The sequence below is a fragment of the Ranitomeya imitator genome, chromosome 3 (genome assembly GCF_032444005.1).
Source record: "Ranitomeya imitator isolate aRanImi1 chromosome 3, aRanImi1.pri, whole genome shotgun sequence".
Taxonomy (NCBI): domain Eukaryota; kingdom Metazoa; phylum Chordata; class Amphibia; order Anura; family Dendrobatidae; genus Ranitomeya; species Ranitomeya imitator.
The window spans coordinates 379,074,371-379,099,037 of record NC_091284.1 but is presented as its reverse complement, the minus strand read 5'-3'; the positions used below and the strand labels follow the sequence as shown (position 1 = coordinate 379,099,037).

Below are 24,667 nucleotides of genomic sequence, written 5' to 3'. Positions count from 1 at the left end.
CATGACCACAGACAGTTTTTGGGATAGGTGCAGAGTGACATGCTCGGAACCATGCTTGTTCGTTGCATCTGTCCATACTTCGGACAGACTGCATAGAAAATACAGCAGGACTTTGGCAAAAAACTGCCATACAGATTAAAGTAGAGGCTGCCTAGCACTGGAAAGAAAAATAGCTATTTTTCCTGAAAAGGCCCATTCATACTGTCTTCAATGGAACATGAAATCACATGTAATTTATTTTTTTCTGTTGGACTCCTATGAACACTCTGTATGGATACACATCAAAGGTATATGGAAGTCTATGTGCGCCCTATAACAGTATAATAGAGCTCTATACAGAGACACTATACAGCCATGAGCTTACGTATAAAGCATCACTTTATTTCCCACGGCATCTTTCAACTGATTTGATCTTTCAGAGCAGTGCAGATTTCATGAACGTACCTTCAAACATGAATGTGTCCACTTCATCTCTCAGCTCTTCATCTGATAACTGGTTGCCATCTTCATCCTGGGCCAAAAAAATGTATTTTTTAGAGGATATGCTTGATTTGATGAAGCTTGCCCGGGTCTCACTCCCAGCACCCTTGACAAATATAGAAACTTGATTCCAGCTCACCCAGCTGCTCCACACTCATCCACCTGGGGCTCAGACACCGACCTCGCCCTGGCCTCACATCAAAGAAAATAGAAAAGTTTGGAGTCCGTCTCAACAGGACTGGATTTTCCTTTTCTTTTTCAAAAGAAATTATAGTGCATACTAAAGAAAAATGTACATGGTCGACATGACCCAGTCGACGCGTTTCGACTGCACGAGGCAGTCTTAGGCTGGGGTCACACTCAGCGTAAGACAATACGGTCCGTATATTACGGCTGTAATACGCTGAAAAGTCCCCAAAATAGTGGTCCGTAGCTCCTCCGTAGGCAGGGTGTTTCAGCGTTTTTTGCGCATGGCATCCTCCGTATGTAATCCGTATGGCATCCGTACTGCGTGTTTTTCTCGCAGGCTTGCAAAACCAACATACGGCTATACAAGGGATCCATGTGTAAAAAAACAAAACAAAAAACATATATACTGTCTATATATATATATATATATATATATATATATATATATGTCAGTGAGACACATATATGTATATATATTATTACTTCATACAGCGCTAGATAGCTTTAAAGCCGGTAATTCAATTGCCGGCTTTTGCTATCTCCTTCCTAAAACCCGACATGATATGAGACCTGGTTTACATACAGTAAACCATCTCATATCACCTCTTTTTTTGTGCATATTCCACACTACTAATGTTAGTAGTGCGTATATGCAAAATTTGGCCATTCTAGCTATTAAATTAAAGGGTTAAATTGCGGAAAAAATTGGCATGGGCTCCCGCGCAATTTTCTCCGCCAGAGTAGTAAAGCCAGTGACTGAGGGCAGATATTAATAGCCTGGAGAGGGTCCACAGTTATTGGCCCCCCCTGGCTAAAAACATCTGCCCCCAGCCACCCCAGAAAAGGCACATCTGGAAGATGCGCCTATTCTGGCACTTGGCCATAAGAGGCGCTTTCTGCTGGTTGTCCTCATATGAACTCGAGCCTGGGAGCTTTCTAGGAAAGTTCCCACGATCTAGGAACAACCAGCAGAGGGCGCCTCACCGCAAATGAAGGTAAATATAGGTCATTGACCTACTTTACCTTCATTCTCCGGGGTTTTGCAGCAAGGAGCAGCGCTGCATTAGCAGAGCTCCTTGCTGCAAAATATTTTAACCCCTTCAGATGGATTTACATCGTTGGACGTTACAGATCTGCGGAAGGTATGGATATTGTTGGTTTATTTTTTATTTTTTGTTACAGATCGAGGGTCTTCAGTGATTGGATTGAGCGTAGAATAAAATATTACAACAACCTTTGTTTTTATTTCATTAAAATAATTTTTAATAATGTGTTAACTCCATATCAGCATGGGTTTATGAGAAATCGCTCCTGTCAAACCAATCTAATCAGTTTTTATGAAGAGGTAAGCTATAGGCTGGACCACGGTGAGTCATTGGACGTGGTATATCTCGATTTTTCCAAAGCGTTTGATACCGTGCCGCACAAGAGGTTGGTACACAAAATGAGAATGCTTGGTCTGGGGGAAAATGTGTGTAAATGGGTTAGTAACTGGCTTAGTGATAGAAAGCAGAGGGTGGTTATAAATGGTATAGTCTCTAACTGGGTCGCTGTGACCAGTGGGGTACCGCAGGGGTCAGTATTGGGACCTGTTCTCTTCAACATATTCATTAATGATCTGGTAGAAGGTTTACACAGTAAAATATCGATATTTGCAGATGATACAAAGCTATGTAAAGCAGTTAATACAAGAGAAGATAGTATTCTGCTACAGATGGATCTGGATAAGTTGGAAACTTGGGCTGAAAGGTGGCAGATGAGGTTTAACAATGATAAATGTAAGGTTATACACATGGGAAGAAGGAATCAATATCACCATTACACACTGAATGGGAAACCACTGGGTAAATCTGACAGGGAGAAGGACTTGGGGATCCTAGTTAATGATAAACTTACCTGGAGCAGCCAGTGCCAGGCAGCAGCTGCCAAGGCAAACAGGATCATGGGGTGCATTAAAAGAGGTCTGGATACACATGATGAGAGCATTATACTGCCTCTGTACAAATCCCTAGTTAGACCGCACATGGAGTACTGTGTACAGTTTTGGGCACCGGTGCTCAGGAAGGATATAATGGAACTAGAGAGAGTACAAAGGAGGGCAACAAAATTAATAAAGGGGATGGGAGAACTACAATACCTAGATAGATTAGCGAAATTAGGATTATTTAGTCTAGAAAAAAGACGACTGAGGGGCGATCTAATAACCATGTATAAGTATATAAGGGGACAATACAAATATCTCGCTGAGGATCTGTTTATACCAAGGAAGGTGACGGGCACAAGGGGGCATTCTTTGCGTCTGGAGGAGAGAAGGTTTTTCCACCAACATAGAAGAGGATTCTTTACTGTTAGGGCAGTGAGAATCTGGAATTGCTTGCCTGAGGAGGTGGTGATGGCGAACTCAGTCGAGGGGTTCAAGAGAGGCCTGGATGTCTTCCTGGAGCAGAACAATATTGTATCATACAATTAGGTTCTGTAGAAGGACGTAGATCTGGGGATTTATTATGATGGAATATAGGCTGAACTGGATGGACAAAAGTCTTTTTTCGGCCTTACTAACTATGTTTGTGCTTTTTTTAACCCTTTACTAGTATTGGATTAATAATGGATAGGTGTCATAATTGACGCCTCTCCATTATTAATTTGGCTTAATGTCACCTCACAATGGCAAGGTGGCATTAACCCTTCATTACCCCATATCCCACCGCTACACGGGAATGGGAAGAGAGTGGCCAAGTGCCAGAATAGGCGCATCTTCCAGATGTGCCTTTTCTGGGGTGGCTGGGGGCAGATGTATTTAGCCAGGGGGGGCCAATAACCATGGACCCTCTCCAGGCTATTAATATCTGCCCTCAGTCACTGGCTTTACTACTCTGGCGGAGAAAATTGCGCGGGAGCCCACGACAATTTTTTCCGCCATTTAACCCTTTAATTTAATAGCTAGAACGGCCAAATTTTGCATATACACACTACTAACATTAGTAGTGTGGAATATGCAAAAAAAAAAAAGGTGATATGAGATGGTTTACTGTATGTAAACCATGTCTCATATCATGTCGGGTTTAGGAAGGAGCTAGCAAAAGCCAGCAATTGAATTACCGGCTTTAAAGCTATCTAGCGCTGTATGAAGTGATAATATATATACATATATGTGTCTCACTGACATATATACAGTATATATATATATATATATATATATATATATATATATATATATATATATATATATATATATACCTATTCTATGTGTACACATTTATTCTACCTATTCTACTGTAAGCTGTCAGTGTGATTTTACTGTACACCGCACTGAATTGCCGGCTTTTCTCTCTAACACCGCTGCGTATTTCTCGCAAGTCACACTGCTGGTCCGTGTGTAATCCGTATTTTTGGGGCTTCCATAGACTTTCATTGGAGTTTTTTTTTGTGCAATACGGTGACAAACGCAGCATGCTGCGATTTTCTACGGCCGTAGAAAGCCGTATAATACTGATCAGTAAAATACGGAAGATAGGAGCAGGGGCATAGAGAATAATTGTGCCGTTTGTTTGGCGAGTTTTACGGACGTATTTTCTGCGCTCTTACGTCCGTAAAACTCGCTAGTGTGACTCCAGCCTTACTCATAATTTCTTTTGAAAAAGAAAAGGAAAACCTAGTCCTGTTGAGCCGGACTCCGATTTTTTTCTATTACCCTTGACAAATAACGGATTTTAAGGAAACCTGCAGCAGCCAGATTTCTGTACAGCGACTATTCAGATGTCCATGTAATAGAAGGTGGCATGTTTCCTTCTAATCTCATGCCATTCATACAGAGGTGCCCTCTATTCTGAGCAGATGACTGCCTCTATGATATTCATATGCCCCAATTGGGAATATGCACAGAGGCTGTCCTTAAGAGACAATAGTCCACTATCTGGACAAACCCATTTTAATTTAGTTAATCCCCCTGCAAAATAACTGGAAAAGTGCCGGGTCTCCTCGAGTAATCATCAGTGGCCGATATTGGGCTTCTGTGCTCTCACTACTTCCGCTTGACCAAAAGAAGCGAGTCCAATAGCGGCCACTGCAGGACTCATGTGGTATTACAATGTTACGTTAACCACGGCATCACTGGAACAGAGGTGGCTCAGAAGGGGAGTATCTGTTACAATCCACCCTCCAGTCATTGTATACAAACAAAAGATGGCTATAAATGTCTATGGACGGCTCTATCCGGGATGTAAATCCCCATTAATAAGGTCATATTTATTGAAGACACCGGATCTGACCTTGGACAGTAACAGAATGTCAATGAAATCCTTCGTCTTTCCTTGTTTGGGCTTGATCCAGTTCTCGGCGCCCTTCTCCTGCAAAGCCTTCTTTCTCAGCTGTACTACATTTGCAGTAAACTCATGCACAATTTTGCACGCACGTCGAAATTTTCTTCCATTTGAGGAAAGGTAGTAGATGAAATCAAAGTGATGAGGAAGGAATTGCTCACGTTTCGCAATCAAGCTGCTCAGTTCATAAATTGCAGCAATGTAATCACTTGGCTTCCTGTAATGACAACATTTACCAGAATCTGTAAGAAGTCAAAAATCCCAAAATGTTGTATTGTTTGTGGGGCATAAAAATAATGAAACAGCTGCCTGACTTGGTATGTTACCAGTTAAAGGGAATCTGTTTCACCACCAAATCTGAGAGCAGCATAATGTAGAGCTAGAGACCCTGATTCCAGTGATGTATAACTTACTGGTCTGATCGCTGTAGTTTTTATAAAATCATTGTTTAATCAGCAGGAGACTATCATTAGTGGACCGGTAAACCTGTTGCCATGCAGTCCCCAATATTCATGACCTCTGAATAATCCCGCCCCCATCACTGTTTGCTTTCTGCCTATGCACAGAAAGGTATCAATGGTGTCTACATGGTTATACAGAAAATTGATAGATTTGCAGCAGATAAAACAGTGATTTTATCAAAACTGTAGGAAGCAGCCTAGTAAGTGATAGATCGCTGGAATCAGGGTCTCTGCCACTACATCCTGCTGCTAATCAGATGGGGTAGCAAAAATCTGGTGACAGATTCCCTTTAAGGCTTTGGTCAGAGATAAGAAAAATGGGTTAGCTTTTCCCAGAACCAGTGCCACTCCATCCCATTGCCTGTATCTGCTGTTGCAGCTAATCTCCATTCATTGACTATGCATCTCTAGAAGAACAGTACCCTTGAGTCATTCTGAAGGAACAGATATGAAGGGGTTACATACTCTTGGCAGCCACTGTCATAGCTAAAAGTACATTTCAGCAAGCTGTCCAATGTCATGAGGCTGATGTGTTCAAACATATCCAGGGACATCGGGCCTTCTACACTCAGTCTGCGCCACTTGGCCTGTGAAAAGATACAGAAACACCAGAAGTCAAGTGGTTGTCCACCCTCAAATTGGTAGCAATGGTCTAATGGGATGTTGCTATTAGATCACTTTTATTAATGATCTGTAAGGACTACAGGGATAATTAATCATGAATGAATATAGGAAATGTATAACAAAACAAATATTAATAAAAGTGCATGGTTACCTGGTGCGCACGTATAAGTTTCTCGTGTATACATTACCCCATGGGCAGCCAGCCAATTTCAATCTGCTCTACTCCACCCATCTGCTTTTGTGCCTTCACTAAAAAATTCTGTACCTCGACATAAGGTCATAAAAGTCTTTGAGAGGTATTTAAATACATTTTTAGGTCTCTGGCATATTTTCTCCAGTTACAGGCCATATTCAGCCCTCCGATTAAACATCAGAGCTGATCTCGATCTGCTAGGAGCAAGCAACTCCTGCTCCCTCCTAGCACTCCTCAACAGGGGTGTAACTACAACAGGTCCAAGGGCTGATATCGACCCGGGCCCTGGAGCCTAGGGGGCCCTAAATGTCCATTTGGCCTATAGAAAAAGACTATTGCTATTAAAAATGTAAAATATTTGTGGGCCCCATTGGAGCCTTCGCATCGGGGCCCGTGAGTTTCAAGTTACGCCACTGCTCCTCAACATGATTGCTGGGCTCGGAGGAGGAAGCGTTGTTAGCGCTTCTTATACTCTATACACAGCGTTTGTTCAGGCCTGTTTACCCAGAGATAAGGAAGGCAGAGATGGGAATTAACCATCTCTGCCTTCTCCATAGAGCTTTGTCTGACAGCTGGCTCCCCCCATTCTTAAAACTGCACAATGTTGTGCATCAATTAGCTCTGAACATTGAAAAGTTAAAAGGTGGACTGCTCGGGCGTTTAATGAAAGTTACCTTGTTTTGGAAAACCCCTTTTACCTAGTTGCAGCGCTTTACTCATCCTCCCGAGCACAAGCTATGACTTTTCTCTGCTGCTCCTGTGTTATTCTGTGCAGCGCTGACATCATGCCGACATTGCTGCAGCCAATAACTGAGCTCAGTGGCTGCCACCAAGTTGACGGCACAAACCGCTCAGAGCCCCGGACTTGGGAACGGTGAGTAAAGAACAGTTTCATTTTTGTTTGTTTTTTTTTTAAACACACTGCGGCCAGGGAATAGGACTTTTTACAAATCGGAAAAACCCCTTTAAAAGTCTATGGCAAGTCTGCCTCCTACGGAGGACACAGCATGAACTTCAATCCAATACTGCGGCCAGCATGCAGCCAGCGGGTAAGGAAAGGGTGAATCAAACACCCAAAACCCCCGCCCCTATGACCGCAAACCTGTCCCGCCAAATGCAGGTGACAGGTTCCCTTTAATTTCTATCCTCCGACAGTTTTTTTTAAATGATACATAAAAAATACTGTAGAAAAAAGTGAATACAAATACAAAAGGTAAAAATGTTGTTTAACATGCAATTGATTGGCAAAATAGGTTTTAAATTTAAGCAATAAGAAGCCATACGTGTCTCCGTAAAAATTGAGGTAGAATAAGAAAAAAAAAATATTGAGGGAGATTTTTGAAACTTTTTAAAAGAAAAACTGTCTTTATCGCCCACAGGGGCCAATTACGGAAAATACAAAATGAAGGCTGCAGTGTGATTGGTGTCAGGGGTAAAAGAGGCAGCTACTCTTTTAGACATTTTCGTTACCGACAACCATGCAGAAAGTTAGGCTAGTCATGTCCACAAACTAAGGACATGATTGGCTCCAAGTGTAGCTCCTTGTGCTCATCCGAATATTGGACGAGGGCAGCAGCTGCCTGTCATTGACATGCATTATTCGGGTCCAGAAGTTGGACCAAAGTAGTGCGAGCAGACATAATCTGAACAGCACTATTGCCTAACAAGGGTCATTGTGCTGCCCGTATGGTATCCAACTGACAATAGCACACATCCAATGGATACTATAATGCTTGGCTTATTAGGAGCGCTGATATTTGGATTGTTACTATCTGCGCACCTCGGGGTGCATCTTGTAACCAACACAGATTTTTATCCATTGTATGAACCAAAAACTATGGAGTTAGCATTTAATCCCCAATTAGCCTTTATCTTACTTCTACTATGACCATGTAACATGTAGAAATAATTGAAGTCTACTGCTTAAACTCACATGCATGATATCTGTGCTCTCGTTAAAGATATTCACATAATTCTTTAAAATATCAAAGTGAAATGCAGGGGTCAATAGACGTCGCTGGCGTGCCCATTTCTCTCCACCGCTGAGCAAAAGACCATCTCCTAAAAGAAAAAAATGATTTAAATAAAAAGGTAAGTTAAACACATCATGACTTATATTGATTAATTCATACGTGAAGATGCGAATCGAAAACCGTATTTTATACAGTTATTCAACAGATAAAAAGTGTCCAGGATCGGGCATAATTATGGCAAAGGCAAATAATATAATAAAATAACAAAATAGTCATTACATTCCTGTTGAAGCCATTGCCACTCCAGTGCCAACGCTCCTCTGCTCCCTGACGGTCTTTGTTTACAGAGCTGAAACAATGATTTTGACCGCTGCAGCCATTCACTAGTCTCAGCGGTGATGCCGTTGGTAGATCCATGAGAAAACTGAGGCCAGTTATTGGCTGTAGTGGTCACTTACTATAGATGAGAGGTCAATCATTTAAATAATGTCTCAGGTCTTCTCTAGTGGTGCTGCATGAAATCAAAACGCTTTGACTGTACATGCCAGTCTTAATGAAGGGGCATGGCCGGGTAAGATACAACAAATTCATTAAGAGGGGCCATCTTCTCACTGTCCTGCATCTCCATACACCTCATTTTTAAAAAAAAAAAAAATGGCAATTTGATCAATTTATTTAGAGGAATTTTTTTTTATGTTTATTCGGTAGGGCATTGTTTACTTTTAACATATATCATTGATCTAATTATCGTTAATTCAATTAAACTATGCTCAGTGTGTGGAAAAAACTGAATTGTTTGAAAAAATTGTGTTTATTCTGAACATAGAAACTGGATTCATGTATGGAGTGCAGCCATGAACTAACATTATATGAATGGCTGAAAAAATACACAACTGCAAATGGAAAAACAGTGGGTGAGGGGGGTTGAACTGGTTGGGCATTGTTTACTTTAACACCTATCACTACTTTAATTACACAATGCTTGGAGAAAAAAGTATTGCTTTAAAATATATATGTTAATTGCAAAAGCTATTTCAATCTTTCTACAATTGTATTGCGTATAATACTGCATTTTGAGTTTGTGAGCCAGCTTGTTGTAATATTCATTAGATTGCATGTGATTTGCAGTAAGCTGGTATTGTATTTTTACTTCAATATTTCCTATGCATTTTGGTAACCATAGTGTCTATAACTGTGCGATAGTTGGTTCAAACAGATGAATCTGGCATAAAATGCCTGTATGAATCATGCTCTTTATCCTGGAGGCTTCCGAGGAACTGTTAATTTGCAATTATAAAATTGTTAAATGTTCTACTTTAAAGGAACTCTGTCACCTGAATTTGGAGGGAACAATCTTCAGCCATGGAGGCGGGGTTTTTGTGTTTTTGATTCACCCTTTCCTTACCCGCTGGCTGCATGCTGGCTGCAATATTGGGTTGAAGTGCATTCTCTGTCCTCCATAGTACACGCCTGCACAAGGCAATATTGCCTTGAAGCCTTGATGGCCTTTTAGGAAGTCGGGTCCGAGGTGGTGCTTTTGAGTGGTGCAGCTAACAACTTCGTAGTCTGTACAAGGACCAGTTTAGCGTGAGTGTGGCATCTCGATGTAGTTGGTCTTCCCGTTTTCTGTTAGCCGTGAGTGATGTGTGTAATGTTCATAACAAATTTATTGAAATCATCAAATTATATAGCATTGTACTTACAATTGCTCATTTTGCCTTTCTACCCAACTAGTTCTTCTCTTTTGCTTGTTCTATGTAGAAACAGGAAGTCTCTTTTCCCTGCAAAAAATCATTCCTGTCTTCACCTCCTGACCCAGCTGCTACCTCCTCGCTTCCGCCAGGGACTTTTGCAGTGACTCATGACTCATGCAGGGAAAATAGATGTCCTAATTCTAGATAGAGCTTAGAAGGATTTAGCTACTCAGTTTTAATCAAGTGATGTAATTGACATAAAAGAAAACAAGAAGAGCAAAATGAGCAAATGTATATGCACAGTGCTACAGTCCTGCTCATCGTTATTGGCATCTATGATGTTTAAGTACATAATGTGGAATATCTCCTGAAAAAAATGAATCAAGTGAAACAGTTTTTTATTTTTTCTATATGTTCAATACTAAAAAGTAAATGATAAACAATAATTTAAAACAAAAAACAATGGGATGGAAAACTAGAAAAACGTAAAGCTTGCTGTGAAACTGGTATTGGCACCCTTTAAATTAAGTTAGTATGAAAACACATTTTGACTCGACTGTGGTAATTCACAAATGAGAATCACCTGTGATTAACTGTCAGTGCCCATGTAACATGAATTAACCAATGAATGATGACTTCAGTATTTTAAAAAGCCACATAGTAGGCCCTATTCCTTTTTCACAATGTTTTCCAAGCATGAAACAGTCAATAACCTCCCTAGACGTGGGGGAAAGAGGAAAATTGCCAAGAGAGGTCTTTGAAGGTTGGTGCCAATGGAGGAAAAACACCATGTCAAACAAAGACATCAAGGCCAACGTGAAACAGTCTGAGGTTATGATTTCGACAAGTACTTTATGCCGTACACTAAACTAAGCAAAGCTTTATGGGCAAAGGGAGAAACCATTGCTGAAGAAAAGAGATTAAAAGGAACAACTGATCTTTGCCAAAGAGTACCTTGACAAACCATAATCCTTCTGGAAAAATGTTCTTTGTACAAGCAAAAATTGAGTTTTTTGACAATGCAAAGCAACAGTTTGTTTACAGACGGTCCAATGAAGCTTATAAGGAAAAGAACGCCCTACCAACAGTTTAGCATGGTGGAGGATTCATAATGCTGTGGGGTTGCTGTGCTGTGTCTGGTACTGGAGGCCATGACCGTATAACAGGAATAATGAAATCATAAATATCAAGATATTTTAGAGCGATATGTCCTACCCAGTGTAAGAAAACTTGGTTTGAGTAAAAAAATCATTGCCCCTCCAGGAAGACAATGACCCAAAGCACACATTCAAAAGTACACAGGAATGGTTGAAAAAGAAAAAATGGACAGTTTTAAAATGGCCATCAATGAGTTCTAACCTCAATCCCATTGAAAATCTTTGGGATGAGCTGAAATCTGTCATTGGGAAAAAGTACCCTGCAAACATTCAAGAGCTTGAACAAACTGCAACGGAAGAGTGGGAGAAAATACCAGTTGAGAAGTGCAACAAGCTTATAGATGGCTACAAGAAAGGTTTGGAGGCTGCCATCAATACCAAAGAGTATGTTTCTTTGAAACATGTACGTTGAAAAACAATGTTTTATTGTTGTATTACTTTGGACCACTAATTAAAAAATCCAGAGTATGTAACTATGGTACATTCCAATTGCTTCTGAAGATATTGTACAGTCTATGACAAAAATGAAGGGGTGCCAATAACGATGAACAGGACTGTACAGAATATGACAATTGCAATATATTAAGAGGATATAAACTTTGGTGAGAGGAGTGCTTCTTTAACCCCTTAATAACCGCCGATACGCCTTTTAACGGCGGTAGTTAAGGATAGTAAAACCACAGCGCCATTAATTAACGGTTCTGTGGAAAAAGTGCATAGCGCCCCCCAGAGTTGGATTCTCTCTTGGGTCTCGGTTGCCGGGGGTAGCTGAGACCCCAGAGAACATGATTCGGGTCAGTTTTTACCGACCCCCGGGTTGCGATCGCCGGTAATTAACCGTTTACCGGCGGACGCAAAAAAAAAACCCAAAAACTCGATTTGCCATTTAATTTCTCTGTCCTCTCGCACATCAGAGGACAGAGAAATTGGGTCCCCGATCACCCCCCGATACTTACCCGTGTCCCCCGATGCTCCTCGTGGATCACTATGGGCGCTGCCATCTTCTTCCGGCAAAAATATGGTGGGTGCATGGCAGTGCGCCCGGCACCCGGAGGATCTTTGGGGTCTCGGCTGCCGGGGGTAACCGAGACCCCAAAGAACATGATCAGGGTCGGTTTTTACATTTTCCAATTAGGGTTAGGGTTAAGGTTGGGGCTAAAGTTAGGGTTGGGGCTAAAATTAGGGTTAGAGTTTGGATTAGGGTTTGGATTAGGGTTGGTATTACGGTTAGGGTTGGCATTAGAGTTACGTTTTGGATTAGGGTTAGGTTAGGGATTAGGGTTAAGGTTAGAGTTTGGATTAGGGTTAGGTGTGTATTGGGATTAGGGTTGGGAATAGGGTTAGGGTTGAGATTAGGATTAGGGGTGTGTTGGTCTTAGGGTTTTGATTAGGGTTATGGATGGGATTAGGATTAGGGGAGTTTTGGGGTTAGGGTTGTGATTAGGGTTAGGATTAGGGTTGTGATTAGGATTATGGATCTGGTTGGGATTAGGGTTAGGGGTATTTTTGGGTTAGGGTTGTGATTAGGGTTATGGTTAGGGTTGTGATTAGGATTATGGATCGGTGTGGGATTAGGGTTAGGGGTGTGTTGGGGTTAGGGTTGGAGTTAGAATTGGGGGGTTTCCAATGTTTAGCTCTGCCATGCGCCCAAACAGTGGCCCCCCACATATGGGGTCTCAGGGTACTCAGGATAAATTGCACAATAAATTTTGGGGTCCAATTTCTCCTGTTACCCTTGTGAAAGTAAAAATGTGGGGGTGAAAAGATCATTTTTGTGGAAAAAATATGAATTTTTACTTTCATGGCTCTACATTATAAACTTCTGTGAAGTTTCAGTTGGCGGTTCATAGTGTTCACCACACATCTAAATAAGCTCTTTGGGGGTCTGGTTTCCAAAATGGGGTCACACTTGTGGGGGGTTTCTACTGTTTAGTTACATCAGGAGCTCTGCAAATGCAACATGACGCCCGCAGACCATTCCATCAAAGTCTGCATTTTAAAACATCACTACTTCATTTCAGAGCCCCGATGTGTGCCCAAACAGTGGTCCCCCCACATATGGGGTATCAATGTACTCAGGACAAACTGGTCAACAAATTTTGGGGTCCAATTTCTCCTGTTACTCTTGAGAAAATGAAAAAATTGCGGGCTAAAAAATCATTTTTGAGGAAAAAAAAGGATTTTTTATTTTCACAGCTCTATGTTATAAATTTCTGTGATGCACTTGGGGGTTCAAAGTGCTCACCACACATCTAGATAAGTTCCTTAATGGGTCTAGTTTCCAAAATGGTGTCACTTGTGGGGGGTTTCCACTGTTTATGCACATCAGGGGCTCTCAAACGCGACATGGTGTCCGATCTCAATTCCTGACAATTCTGCATTGAAAAGGTCAAACGGAACTCCTTCTTTTCCAAGCTCTGCCATGCGCCCAAACTGTGGTTTACCCCCACATATGGGGTATCGGCATATTCAGGAGAAATTGCACAACAAATTTTGTGGTTCATTTTCTCTTTTTACACTTGTGAAAATAAAAAAAAAAAGTTTCTGAAGTAAAATGTTTGCAAAATAAATTAAATGTTCATTTTTTCCTTCCACATTGTTTCAGTTCCTGTGAAGCACGTAAAGGGTTAATAAACTTCTTGAATGTGGTTTTGAGCACCTTGAGGGGTGTAGTTTTTAGAATGGTGTCAAGTTTGGGTATTTTCTGTCATGTACACCCCTCAAAGTGACTTTAAATGTGAGATGGTCCGTAAAAAAAATGTTTTTGTAAATTTTGTTGTAAAAATGAGAAATCACTGGTCAATTTTAACCCTTATAACTTCCTAACAAAAAAAATGTTGTTTCCAAAATTGTGCTGATGTAAAGTAGACATGTTCGAAATGTTATTTATTAACTATTTTGTGTGACATATCTCTCTGATTTGAAGGCATAAAAATTCAAAGTTTGAAAATGGCAAAATTTAAAAAAGTTTTGCCATATTTCCATTTTTTCATAAATAATCGCAAGTAATATCAAAGAAATGTTACCACTAACATGAAGTACAATTTGTCACGAAAAAACAGTCTCAGAATCAGCGGGATCAGTTAAAGCGTTTTAGAGTTATAACCTCAAAAAGGGACAGTGGGCAGAATTGTTAAAATTGGCTCAGTCATTAAGTACCAAATTGGCTCTGTCACTAAGGGGTTAAAGCAATTTTATGTCTAAACACTAGATAGATAACATAAGCAAACATATCACATACTCTGCCCCTAACAGCAAAGTCCAGTGAGGGAGTCAAGAAATGGAAAGTCATACCTTTTACACACAATGAATCAGCATTTACCGTATACAGAAGATATTTATGACACCACAAGTTAAGCGCTGCATTCACTTCGAAGAAAAATGTTGCTTATACACCCACTGTACACACTGAGCCAACTCACTGTAGTTACATAGCCAAAACAGGTAACATAACCAGCAACCTAGGCATGACTGAAGGAATACAGAGTTGGGAACCCAGGAGAGCCCGTCACTGGGTGACATTCGAGCAGATGGTTGCGCCAAAAATGGGAGCAGTCTTTTAGCAGTGTGGCTTATAAAAAAAAAAGCATGACTAACCAATATAAGGGCAGATAAACTAGGAAAAAAATAGTTCAAGAAAAAAAGAATATAGACATGTGTTTGGATCAGGTCATCATAGATTCAGTAAATCACAATGGTAACGGTATGAGGGGTCCTAAAAAAACAAAACAATCAGGTCTCTCCCAGGAAATGCACAGTCTTGGTCTCATAGACATGTCTTTCTTAAGGTACCTTCACACTCAGCGACGCTGCAGCGATACCGACAACGATGTCGATCGCTGCAGCGTCGCTGTTTGGTCGCTGGAGAGCTGTCACACAGACAGCTCTCCAGCGACCAACGATCCCGAGGTCCCCGGTAACCAGGGTAAACATCGGGTTACTAAGCGCAGGGCCGCGCTTAGTAACCCGATGTTTACCATGGTTACCAGCGTAAACGTTAAAAAAACAAACACTACATACTTACCTTCAGCTGTCTGCCCTCCGGCGCTCTGCTTTCCTCTGCACTGTCAGCGCCGGTCAGCTGGAAAGCAGAGCGGTGACGTCACCGCTGTGCTTTCCGGCTGGCCGGCGCTGACACAGGATGCAGGAGGAGTGCAGAGAAGCAGAGCGCCGGGGACAGACAGCTGAAGGTAAGTATGTAGTGTTTGTTTTTTTTAACGTTTACGCTGGTATCCATGGTAAACATCGGGTTACTAAGCGCGGCCCTGCGCTTAGTAACCCGATGTTTACCCTGGTTACCAGTGAAGACATAGCTGAATCGGCGTCACACACGCCGATCCAGCGATGTCAGCGGGAGATCCAGCGACGAAATAAAGTTCTGGACTTTCCTCAGCGGCCAACGATCTCCCAGCAGGGGCCTGATCATTGGTCGCTGTCACACATAACGATTTCCTTAACGATATTGTTGCTACGTCACAAAAAGCAACGATATCGTTAACGATATCGTTATGTGTGAAGGTACCTTTAGTTCTCATGTTACAAACTACTCAGTTTCACATGTCTATTACTGAGAGGTAAAAGATTGTGGCACCCATCAGTAGAGCAAATGAATCTTTATTTCATCCACAACATGGTGCTTACTTGGGGAATGAGTGTAAACAAGGCAATGGCACATTAGTATATGGGAGGGGGAAAACTTTTTAAGATGGGTGGTGACCATGGCAGCCATTTTGAAGTCGGCCATTTTGGATGCAACTTTATAAATGGCCCACCCAGGTGTATCCATATAAATGGCCCACCCTTTGCAAAGATGTATCAGCAGGTTTTTGCTACAAGTGCTGAGAGCACCACGGTGTTGGAGTGGAGACCCTGATTACTGTGATGTGTGACTCACTAGGCTGTGTGCTTCCGTTTCAATAAATTGAGTTTTTAATCAGCAGGAGGTTATGACTATCTGACTAGCTGCCTCCTGCATGCTGTTCCCCCCCCCCCCACACTCCCACCACCACTGATTAGCAGCTTTCTGTTAATATACAATGTACAGAAAAGCTGAAACTCAATGATGTGTGGGGGTGGGGTGTTACACAGGGCGCAGCAGTAAGCAGTAGAGATAACCGATTCTGTGACAACTGCTGCTCTCGGTAAACTAAGTGCCACATCGCTGCAATCATGATCTTAGTTATTACATTATGCTGCTGTCAGATTACATAAAAAACACTTGACTACAGATACATTTTTAAAGAGCTTGTCTTGAGAAACATCAATTGCTACAGTCCCCTATGTAAAATATAACAACTTAAACTCTCCTCCTCACCTATGGAATTTATTGGGCTATATAAAAGTGAGAAATAGAATGGTTTTCTGTTTTTTTGAGAGATGGTACTAATCACTACAGCCGGTCTCTCTGTCAGTGTTAGGCCGGAGTCTCACTACAGTGAGTTACGGCTGAGTCTCGCAGGTTAAAAACAAGCTCTGGCACCGGCACTCCGGAGCGGAGCGTGTGGCTCCATGTATTGCTATGCGGCTGCACGCTCCGTCCTGGAGCGCCGGTGCCAGAGCTTGGTTTTAACCTGCGAGACTCGGCCGTATCTCGCTGTGTGTGATCCCGGCCTTAGAGTGCGAGTCTCACTAATATCCACATCTAATTTCTTTCAAGGATAGCCTCATACGTCCTGATATTTCCAGTACCGGAAAAACCGGTACCGGAGATATCCGTGTCTGTGTGTGTACTACCTGTGGCACACGTGTGCCACCCATGTGCCGCATCAGTACGACACGGACGGCTAGTGCTGAAGACGCTCTCATCATTCTCCCCTGCTCTGCCAGCGATCGCCGCGAGCAGAGGAGACTGATGAGGATTATATTAACCCCTTCACCCCGAAGCCTGTTTTCAACTTCCTGACCAGGCCACTTTTTTCAATTCTGACCACTGTCACTTTATGACGTCATAACTCTGAAAGGTTTCAACGGATCCTGGTACTTTATGATAGTGGTAAAATTTATTTGATATGACTTGCATTCATTTGTGAAAAAAACGGAAATTTGGAGAAAATTTCGCAATTTTCAAAATTTTAGTTTTTATGCCCTTAAATTAGAGAGTCATATCATACAAAATACAGGTCCTTCTCAAAAAATTAGCATATAGTGTTAAATTTCATTATTTACCATAATGTAATGATTACAATTAAACTTTCATATATTATAGATTCATTATCCACCAACTGAAATTTGTCAGGTCTTTTATTGTTTTAATACTGATGATTTTGGCATACAACTCCTGATAACCCAAAAAACCTGTCTCAATAAATTAGCATATCAAGAAAAGGTTCTCTAAACGACCTATTACCCTAATCTTCTGAATCAACTAATTAACTCTAAACACATGCAAAAGATACCTGAGGCTTTTATAAACTCCCTGCCTGGTTCATTACTCAAAACCCCCATCATGGGTAAGACTAGCGACCTGACAGATGTCAAGAAGGCCATCATTGACACCCTCAAGCAAGAGGGTAAGACCCAGAAAGAAATTTCTCAACAAATAGGCTGTTCCCAGAGTGCTGTATCAAGGCACCTCAATGGTAAGTCTGTTGGAAGGAAACAATGTGGCAGAAAACGCTGTACAACGAGAAGAGGAGACCGGACCCTGAGGAAGATTGTGGAGAAGGACCGATTCCAGACCTTGGGGAACCTGAGGAAGCAGTGGACTGAGTCTGGTGTGGAAACATCCAGAGCCACCGTGCACAGGCGTGTGCAGGAAATGGGCTACAGGTGCCGCATTCCCCAGGTAAAGCCACTTTTGAACCATAAACGGCGGCAGAGGCTCCTGACCTGGGCTACAGAGAAGCAGCACTGGACTGTTGCTAAGTGGTCCCAAGTACTTTTTTCTGATGAAAGCAAATTTTGCATGTCATTCGGAAATCAAGGTGCCAGAGTCTGGAGGAAGACTGGGGAGAAGGAAATGCCAAAATGCCTGAAGTCCAGTGTCAAGTACCCACAGTCAGTGATGGTGTGGGGTGCCATGTCAGCTGCTGGTGTTGGTCCACTGTGTTTCATCAAGGGCAGGGTCAATGCAGCTAGCTATCAGGAGATTTTGGAGCACTTCATGCTTCCATCGGCTGAAATGCTTTATGGAGATGAAGATTTCATTTTTCAGCACGACCTGGCACCTGCTCACAGTGCCAAAACCACTGGTAAATGGTTTACTGACCATGGTATTACTGTGCTCAATTGGCCTGCCAACTCTCCTGACCTGAACCCCATAGAGAATCTGTGGGATATTGTGAAGAGAAAGTTGAGAGACGCAAGACCCAACACTCTGGATGAGCTTAAGGCCGCTATTGAAGCATCCTGGGCCTCCATAACATCTCAGCAGTGTCACAGGCTGATTGCCTCCATGCCACGCCGCATTGAAGCAGTCATTTCTGCCAAAGGATTCCCGACCAAGTATTGAGTGCATAACTGAACATTATTATTTGATGTTTTTTTTGTTTGTTATTAAAAAACACTTTTATTTGATTGGATGGGTGAAATATGCTAATTTATTGAGACAGGTTTTTTTGGGTTATCAGGAGTTGTATGCCAAAATCATCAGTATTAAAACAATAAAAGACCTGACAAATTTCAGTTGGTGGATAATGAATCTACAATATATGAAAGTTTAATTGTAATCATTACATTATGGTAAATAATGAAATTTAACACTATATGCTAATTTTTTGAGAAGGACCTGTAGGTAATAAAAAATATTACCCACCTGTCTGCTTTACATTAGCACAATTTTGGAAACATCATTTTTTTTGTTAGGAAGTTATAAGGGTTAAAAGTTGACCAGCGATTTCTCATTTTTACAACAAAATTTGCAAAACCATTTTTTTAGGGACCACCTCACACTTGGTCACTTTGACCCAAGTGTGACACCATTCTAAAAACTGCAACCCTCAAGGTGCTCAAAACCACATTCAAGAAGCATGCTCGGGTGTCCTCCGAGTATTTTTTAGTGCTCAGAGTTTTAGTTTTTAGCGCCGCAGCTGAATGATTTACATCTGTTAGTCAGCATAAGTACATGTGGGGATTCCCTAGCAACCAGGCAACCCCCACATGTACTTATGCTGACTAACAGATGTAAATCATTCAGCTGCGGCAATAAAAACTAAATCTCCGGGCACTAAAAAATACTCGGAGGACACCTGAGCGTTGTTAGGGCTAGCGGAACGCACCAAGAAAATAGAGATGTTTATTATAAATGGTGCGTTCGCAGCCCAGGGTCCACCGTGCAGGAGGAACCTGCTGCTAGCGAATGGCGGCACTGTTTGGTGGTATAGACTAGCTCTGTTACTACACAGAGTAGCCTTGAAAGGGAAGCACTGCGACTTGTTAGCCTCACAGGAGCAGAAGCTTACTGCCAAGCTGATAGCAGTCAGTGGTTATGCTTATTTCAGCCGGGTCCCTGAACACACTCATACAATCTCCTCACCGGAGGTGCCGGTATTCTAGGGGCTTATTTCAGCTGGGTCCCTGAACACACTCATGCATAACCACACTGGCGCAAAGCACATATATGAATTGACACTAGCGCATGGCCGTGCGGCCATGCGAGCCTTATATAGCTGCAGCAAGTAAAAGACCTTCCTAGAAGGACCAATGAGAGACTGCCATACCTGAGCATGTGACCGTAAATCTCCACTGAGAGATCTTGCCCTGGGCATGGTCAGTGTGCAAAGCAGAACTTAGTCCTAGCACTTAAAGGACCTTCCTGAAAGGACCAATGGACTTAGCTGCAGTATCTGACCATGTGACCCTTGATCTCCACTGAGAGATCTTACTCAGGGCATGCTCAGAACGAGAAAAGCAGGACTTAGTCCCAGAAGCGTCTGCTCGCCACTGCCCAGCACTGACTTCAATGGCAGAAGCAGGAAAAGCAGGAGTAACTCTTTGTACAGAGTGGAACTGAGCAAGACACTGGGACCGACGTCTCCGCTGAGCAGGCTCCACTGTGGCAGGAGAAGAATGGGAGACCGCAGCAGAGATGGCCCGAGATTCCCCCTGTGCAGAGGCGGGAACTCGACCCCTAACAAGCACGCTCGGGAAATCTCGAGTAACGAGTATATTCCCTCATCACTATTTATTAACCCTTCAGGTGCTTCACAGGAATTTTTGGAATGTTTAAAAAAAATTGAACATTTAACTTTTTTCACAAACATTTTACTTCAGGTCCAATTTGTTTTATTTCACCAAGGGTAACAGGAGAAATTGGGCCCCTAAGGTTGTTGTACAATTTGTCCTGAGTACGCTGATACCTCATATGTGGGGGTAAACCATTGTTTGGGCGCATGGTAGAGCTCAGAATGGAAGGAGCGCCGTTTGACTTTCAATGCAAAATTTGCTGGAATTGAGATCGGACGCCATGTCGCGTTTGGAGAGCCCCTGATGTGCTTAAACAGTGGAAACCCCCACAAGTGACACCATTTTGGAAAGTAATAGATAAACTTGGCACACACAAATCACTAGGTGCAGTGAAGACCGTGCACAGGACTAGCAGTGGATACTGTGTCCGTTTTCTATGAACTAACTGAGATTCTGTGCTATCTCCTGGCATACCCGGACAGTCCTTTATGGAGGGGAATCTCTATTCCCACTAATGACCCAAATGCTTTATAAGTACTCTATTGAGGTACATTGATGAAGGTCATACAGACCAAAACGTCTTCTGTATGTACTTGTTTTCATTAAATCTTCACTGCACCTAGTGATTTGTGTGTGCCAAGTTTATCGATTACTGAGTACGGCTTGGGCACCTACTTGAGCACCACTAATTAGTTGTGCCTACGAGATTTGTTTCTAACCATTTTGGAAAGTAGACCCACTAATGAACTTATCTAGATGTGTGGGGAGCACTTTTAACCCCCAATTGTTTCACTAAAGTTTATAATGTAGAGCCGTGAAAATTAAAACATCATTTTTTTTTTCCACAAAAATGATCTTTTAGCCCGCAATTTTTTATTTTCCCAAGGGTAACAGGAGAAATTGGACCCCAAAAGTTTTTGTCCTGAGTACGCTGATACCCCATATATGGGAGAACCACCGTTTGGGTGCATGGCAGAGCGCGGAAGGGAAGTAGTGACGTTTTGGAATGCAGACTTTGATGTATTGGTCTGCAGGCGTCACGTTGCTTTTGCAGAGCCCCTGATGTACCTAAGTAGAAACCCCCCACAAGTGACCCCATATTGGAAACTAGACCCCTCATGAAACTTATCTAGATGTGTTGTGAGAACTTTAAACCCCAAGTGTTTCACTAAAGTTTATAATGTGGCGATACCAAATATGTGTACTTTTATTGTTTTTTTTTTTAACTTACATAAAAAAATGGATTTATTGAAAAATATTTGTTTTTTCAATATATGGGGATTTTTTATTTTTACTTTATAACATTGTCCCAGGTTGGGACATTACTATATAAAGTCAGATCACTGATCTGACACTTTGCATAGCACTGTGTCAGATCAGCGATCTGACAGGCAGTGCAGGAGGCTTGCTGGCGCCTGCTCTCAGCAGGCAACAGCAAGCCATCTCAGTAAAGGACCCGGAAGGAGCCCTGGGGCCATTTTGGATCTGGGGTCTCCATGGAGACCACCGGAACAACGCGATCGCATTGTGTTGTTCCAGTGGGAGAGCGCAGATAGCCCCTCCCTGCGCGATTGTTCTCTGTGCAGGGAATTGCTGCGGGGTGTCAACTGTTACATACAGCTGACACCCGCACGCAATTGCCGCGGTGCTCACTGTGAGACCAAGCGATCGTGCCACCATATTACTACTGTGGTTTGCGGGAACGCAGTTCCCGCTGAGCAGTACTAGAACGGCGAATGACAGGAAGGGGTTAAAGTCCAAACGATGACAGCAGGTGCGGGCTTTTGGGGCTCTTGCCCTCCTCATCCGACACCTGCTGCCGCTAATAACAGTGACAGCAGGAGCGGATGATCGGGGTATTTCACAGCCGCCGCCTGTGATCTAACAAAATAAATGAATGAAAAACCCGACACCGCAGTTCAGCCCGACTCGATGATGTCACCGCTGGTGAATGATGCTGCACTCTCAGCATCTCATTCACCAGTGGTTTTCAGCCGGGACAGTCGCATCTTGGCACCTTCCAGGTTGAAAACTAATTAACCCCCAGACATGGATTACGTCGTGGGACAGAACAACGGACAGGTATGGTATATTGCCGTTTTTTTATTTTATTTTTAGTACAGGAGATTGAGGGCTTCGCAGGAATTAGGCATTGCAGTAAGTATGGTTTAGTTTAGAATACTAAAGGAGTCTGTGTAATTTTTTCAAATAAAGGATTTTATTCTGGCTGTGTCTTTATTTGACATATACAGTTAGGGCCAGAAATATTTGGACAGTGACACAATTTTCGCGAGTTGGGCTCTGCATGCCACCACATTGGATTTGAAATGAAACCTCTACAACAGAATTCAAGTGCAGATTGTAACGTTTAATTTGAAGGGTTGAACAAAAATATCTGATAGAAAATGTAGGAATTGTACACATTTCTTTACAAACACTCCACATTTTAGGAGGTCAAAAGTAATTGGACAAATAAACATAACCCAAACAAAATATTTTTATTTTCAATATTTTGTTGCAAATCCTTTGGAGGCAATCACTGCCTTAAGTCTGGAACCCATGGACATCACCAAACGCTGGGTTTCCTCCTTCTTAATGCTTTGCCAGGCCTTTACAGCCGCAGCCTTCAGGTCTTGCTTGTTTGTGGGTCTTTCCGTCTTAAGTCTGGATTTGAGCAAGTGAAATGCATGCTCAATTGGGTTTAGATCTGGAGATTGACTTGGCCATTGCAGAATGTTCCACTTTTTGGCACTCATGAACTCCTGGGTAGCTTTGGATGTATGCTTGGGGTCATTGTCCATCTGTACTATGAAGCGCCGTCCAATCAACTTTGCAGCATTTGGCTGAATCTGGGCTGAAAGTATATCCCGGTACACTTCAGAATTCATCCGGCTACTCTTGTCTGCTCTTATGTCATCAATAAACACAAGTGACCCAGTGCCATTGAAAGCCATGCATGCCCATGCCATCACGTTGCCTCCACCATGTTTTACAGAGGATGTGGTGTGCCTTGGATCATGTGCCGTTCCCTTTCTTCTCCAAACTTTTTTCTTCCCATCATTCTGGTACAGGTTGATCTTTGTCTCATCTGTCCATAGAATACTTTTCCAGAACTGAGCTGGCTTCTTGAGGTGTTTTTCTGCAAATTTAACTCTGGCCTGTCTATTTTTGGTATTGATGAATGGTTTGCATCTAGATGTGAACCCTTTGTATTTACTGTCATGGAGTCTTCTCTTTACTGTTGACTTAGAGACAGATACACCTACTTCACTGAGAGTGTTCTGGACTTCAGTTGATGTTGTGAACGGGTTCTTCTTCACCAAATTAAGTATGCGGCGATCATCCACCACTGTTGTCATCCGTGGACGCCCAGGCCTTTTTGAGTTCCCAAGCTCACCAGTCAATTCCTTTTTTCTCAGAATGTACCCAACTGTTGATTTTGCTACTCCAAGCATGTCTGCTATCTCTCTGATAGATTTTTTCTTTTTTTTCAGCCTCAGGATGTTCGGCTTCACCTCAATTGAGAGTTCCTTTGACCGCATGTTGTCTGCTCACAGCAACAGCTTCCAAATGCAAAACCACACACCTGGAATCCACCCCTGACCTTTTAACTGCTTCATTGATTACAGGTTAACGAGGGAGACGCCTTCAGAGTTAATTGCAGCCCTTAGAGTCCATTGTCCAATTACTTTTGGTCCCTTGAAAAAGAGGACGCTATGCATTACAGAGCTATGATTCCTAAACCCTTTCTCCGATTTGGATGTGGAAACTATCATATTGCAGCTGGGAGTGTGCACTTTCAGCCCATACTATATATACAGGTCCTTCTCAAAAAATTAGCATATAGTGTTAAATTTCATTATTTACCATAATGTAATGATTACAATTAAACTTTCATATATTGTAGATTCATTATCCACCAACTGAAATTTGTCAGGTCTTTTATTGTTTTAATACTGATGATTTTGGCATACAACTCCTGATAACCCAAAAAACCTGTCTCAATAAATTAGCATATTTCACCCATCCAATCAAATAAAAGTGTTTTTTAATAACAAACAAAAAAACCATCAAATAATAATGTTCAGTTATGCACTCAATACTTGGTCGGGAATCCTTTGGCAGAAATGACTGCTTCAATGCGGCGTGGCATGGAGGCAATCAGCCTGTGACACTGCTGAGATGTTATGGAGGCCCAGGATGCTTCAATAGCGGCCTTAAGCTCATCCAGAGTGTTGGGTCTTGCGTCTCTCAACTTTCTCTTCACAATATTCCACAGATTCTCTATGGGGTTCAGGTCAGGAGAGTTGGCAGGCCAATTGAGCACAGTAATACCATGGTCAGTAAACCATTTACCAGTGGTTTTGGCACTGTGAGCAGGTGCCAGGTCGTGCTGAAAAATGAAATCTTCATCTCCATAAAGCATTTCAGCCGATGGAAGCACGAAGTGCTCC

At 42.2% G+C, this 24,667-nt stretch overlaps 1 protein-coding gene across 1 annotated transcript in view; it reads right to left on the bottom strand.

Annotated features, from left to right (window-relative positions):
* The window catches only part of LOC138669992 (ultra-long-chain fatty acid omega-hydroxylase-like), a 91,908-nt gene that overhangs the window by 19,878 nt on the left and 47,363 nt on the right, over positions 1-24,667 (bottom strand). The window contains exons 5-8 of the mRNA XM_069756938.1: positions 8,200-8,327; positions 5,915-6,036; positions 4,938-5,205; positions 445-511 (exon numbers count right to left, since the gene is read on the bottom strand). Coding sequence (XP_069613039.1) covers positions 445-511; positions 4,938-5,205; positions 5,915-6,036; positions 8,200-8,327 — 585 coding nt within the window. The remainder of the gene's footprint in view (positions 1-444; positions 512-4,937; positions 5,206-5,914; positions 6,037-8,199; positions 8,328-24,667) is intronic.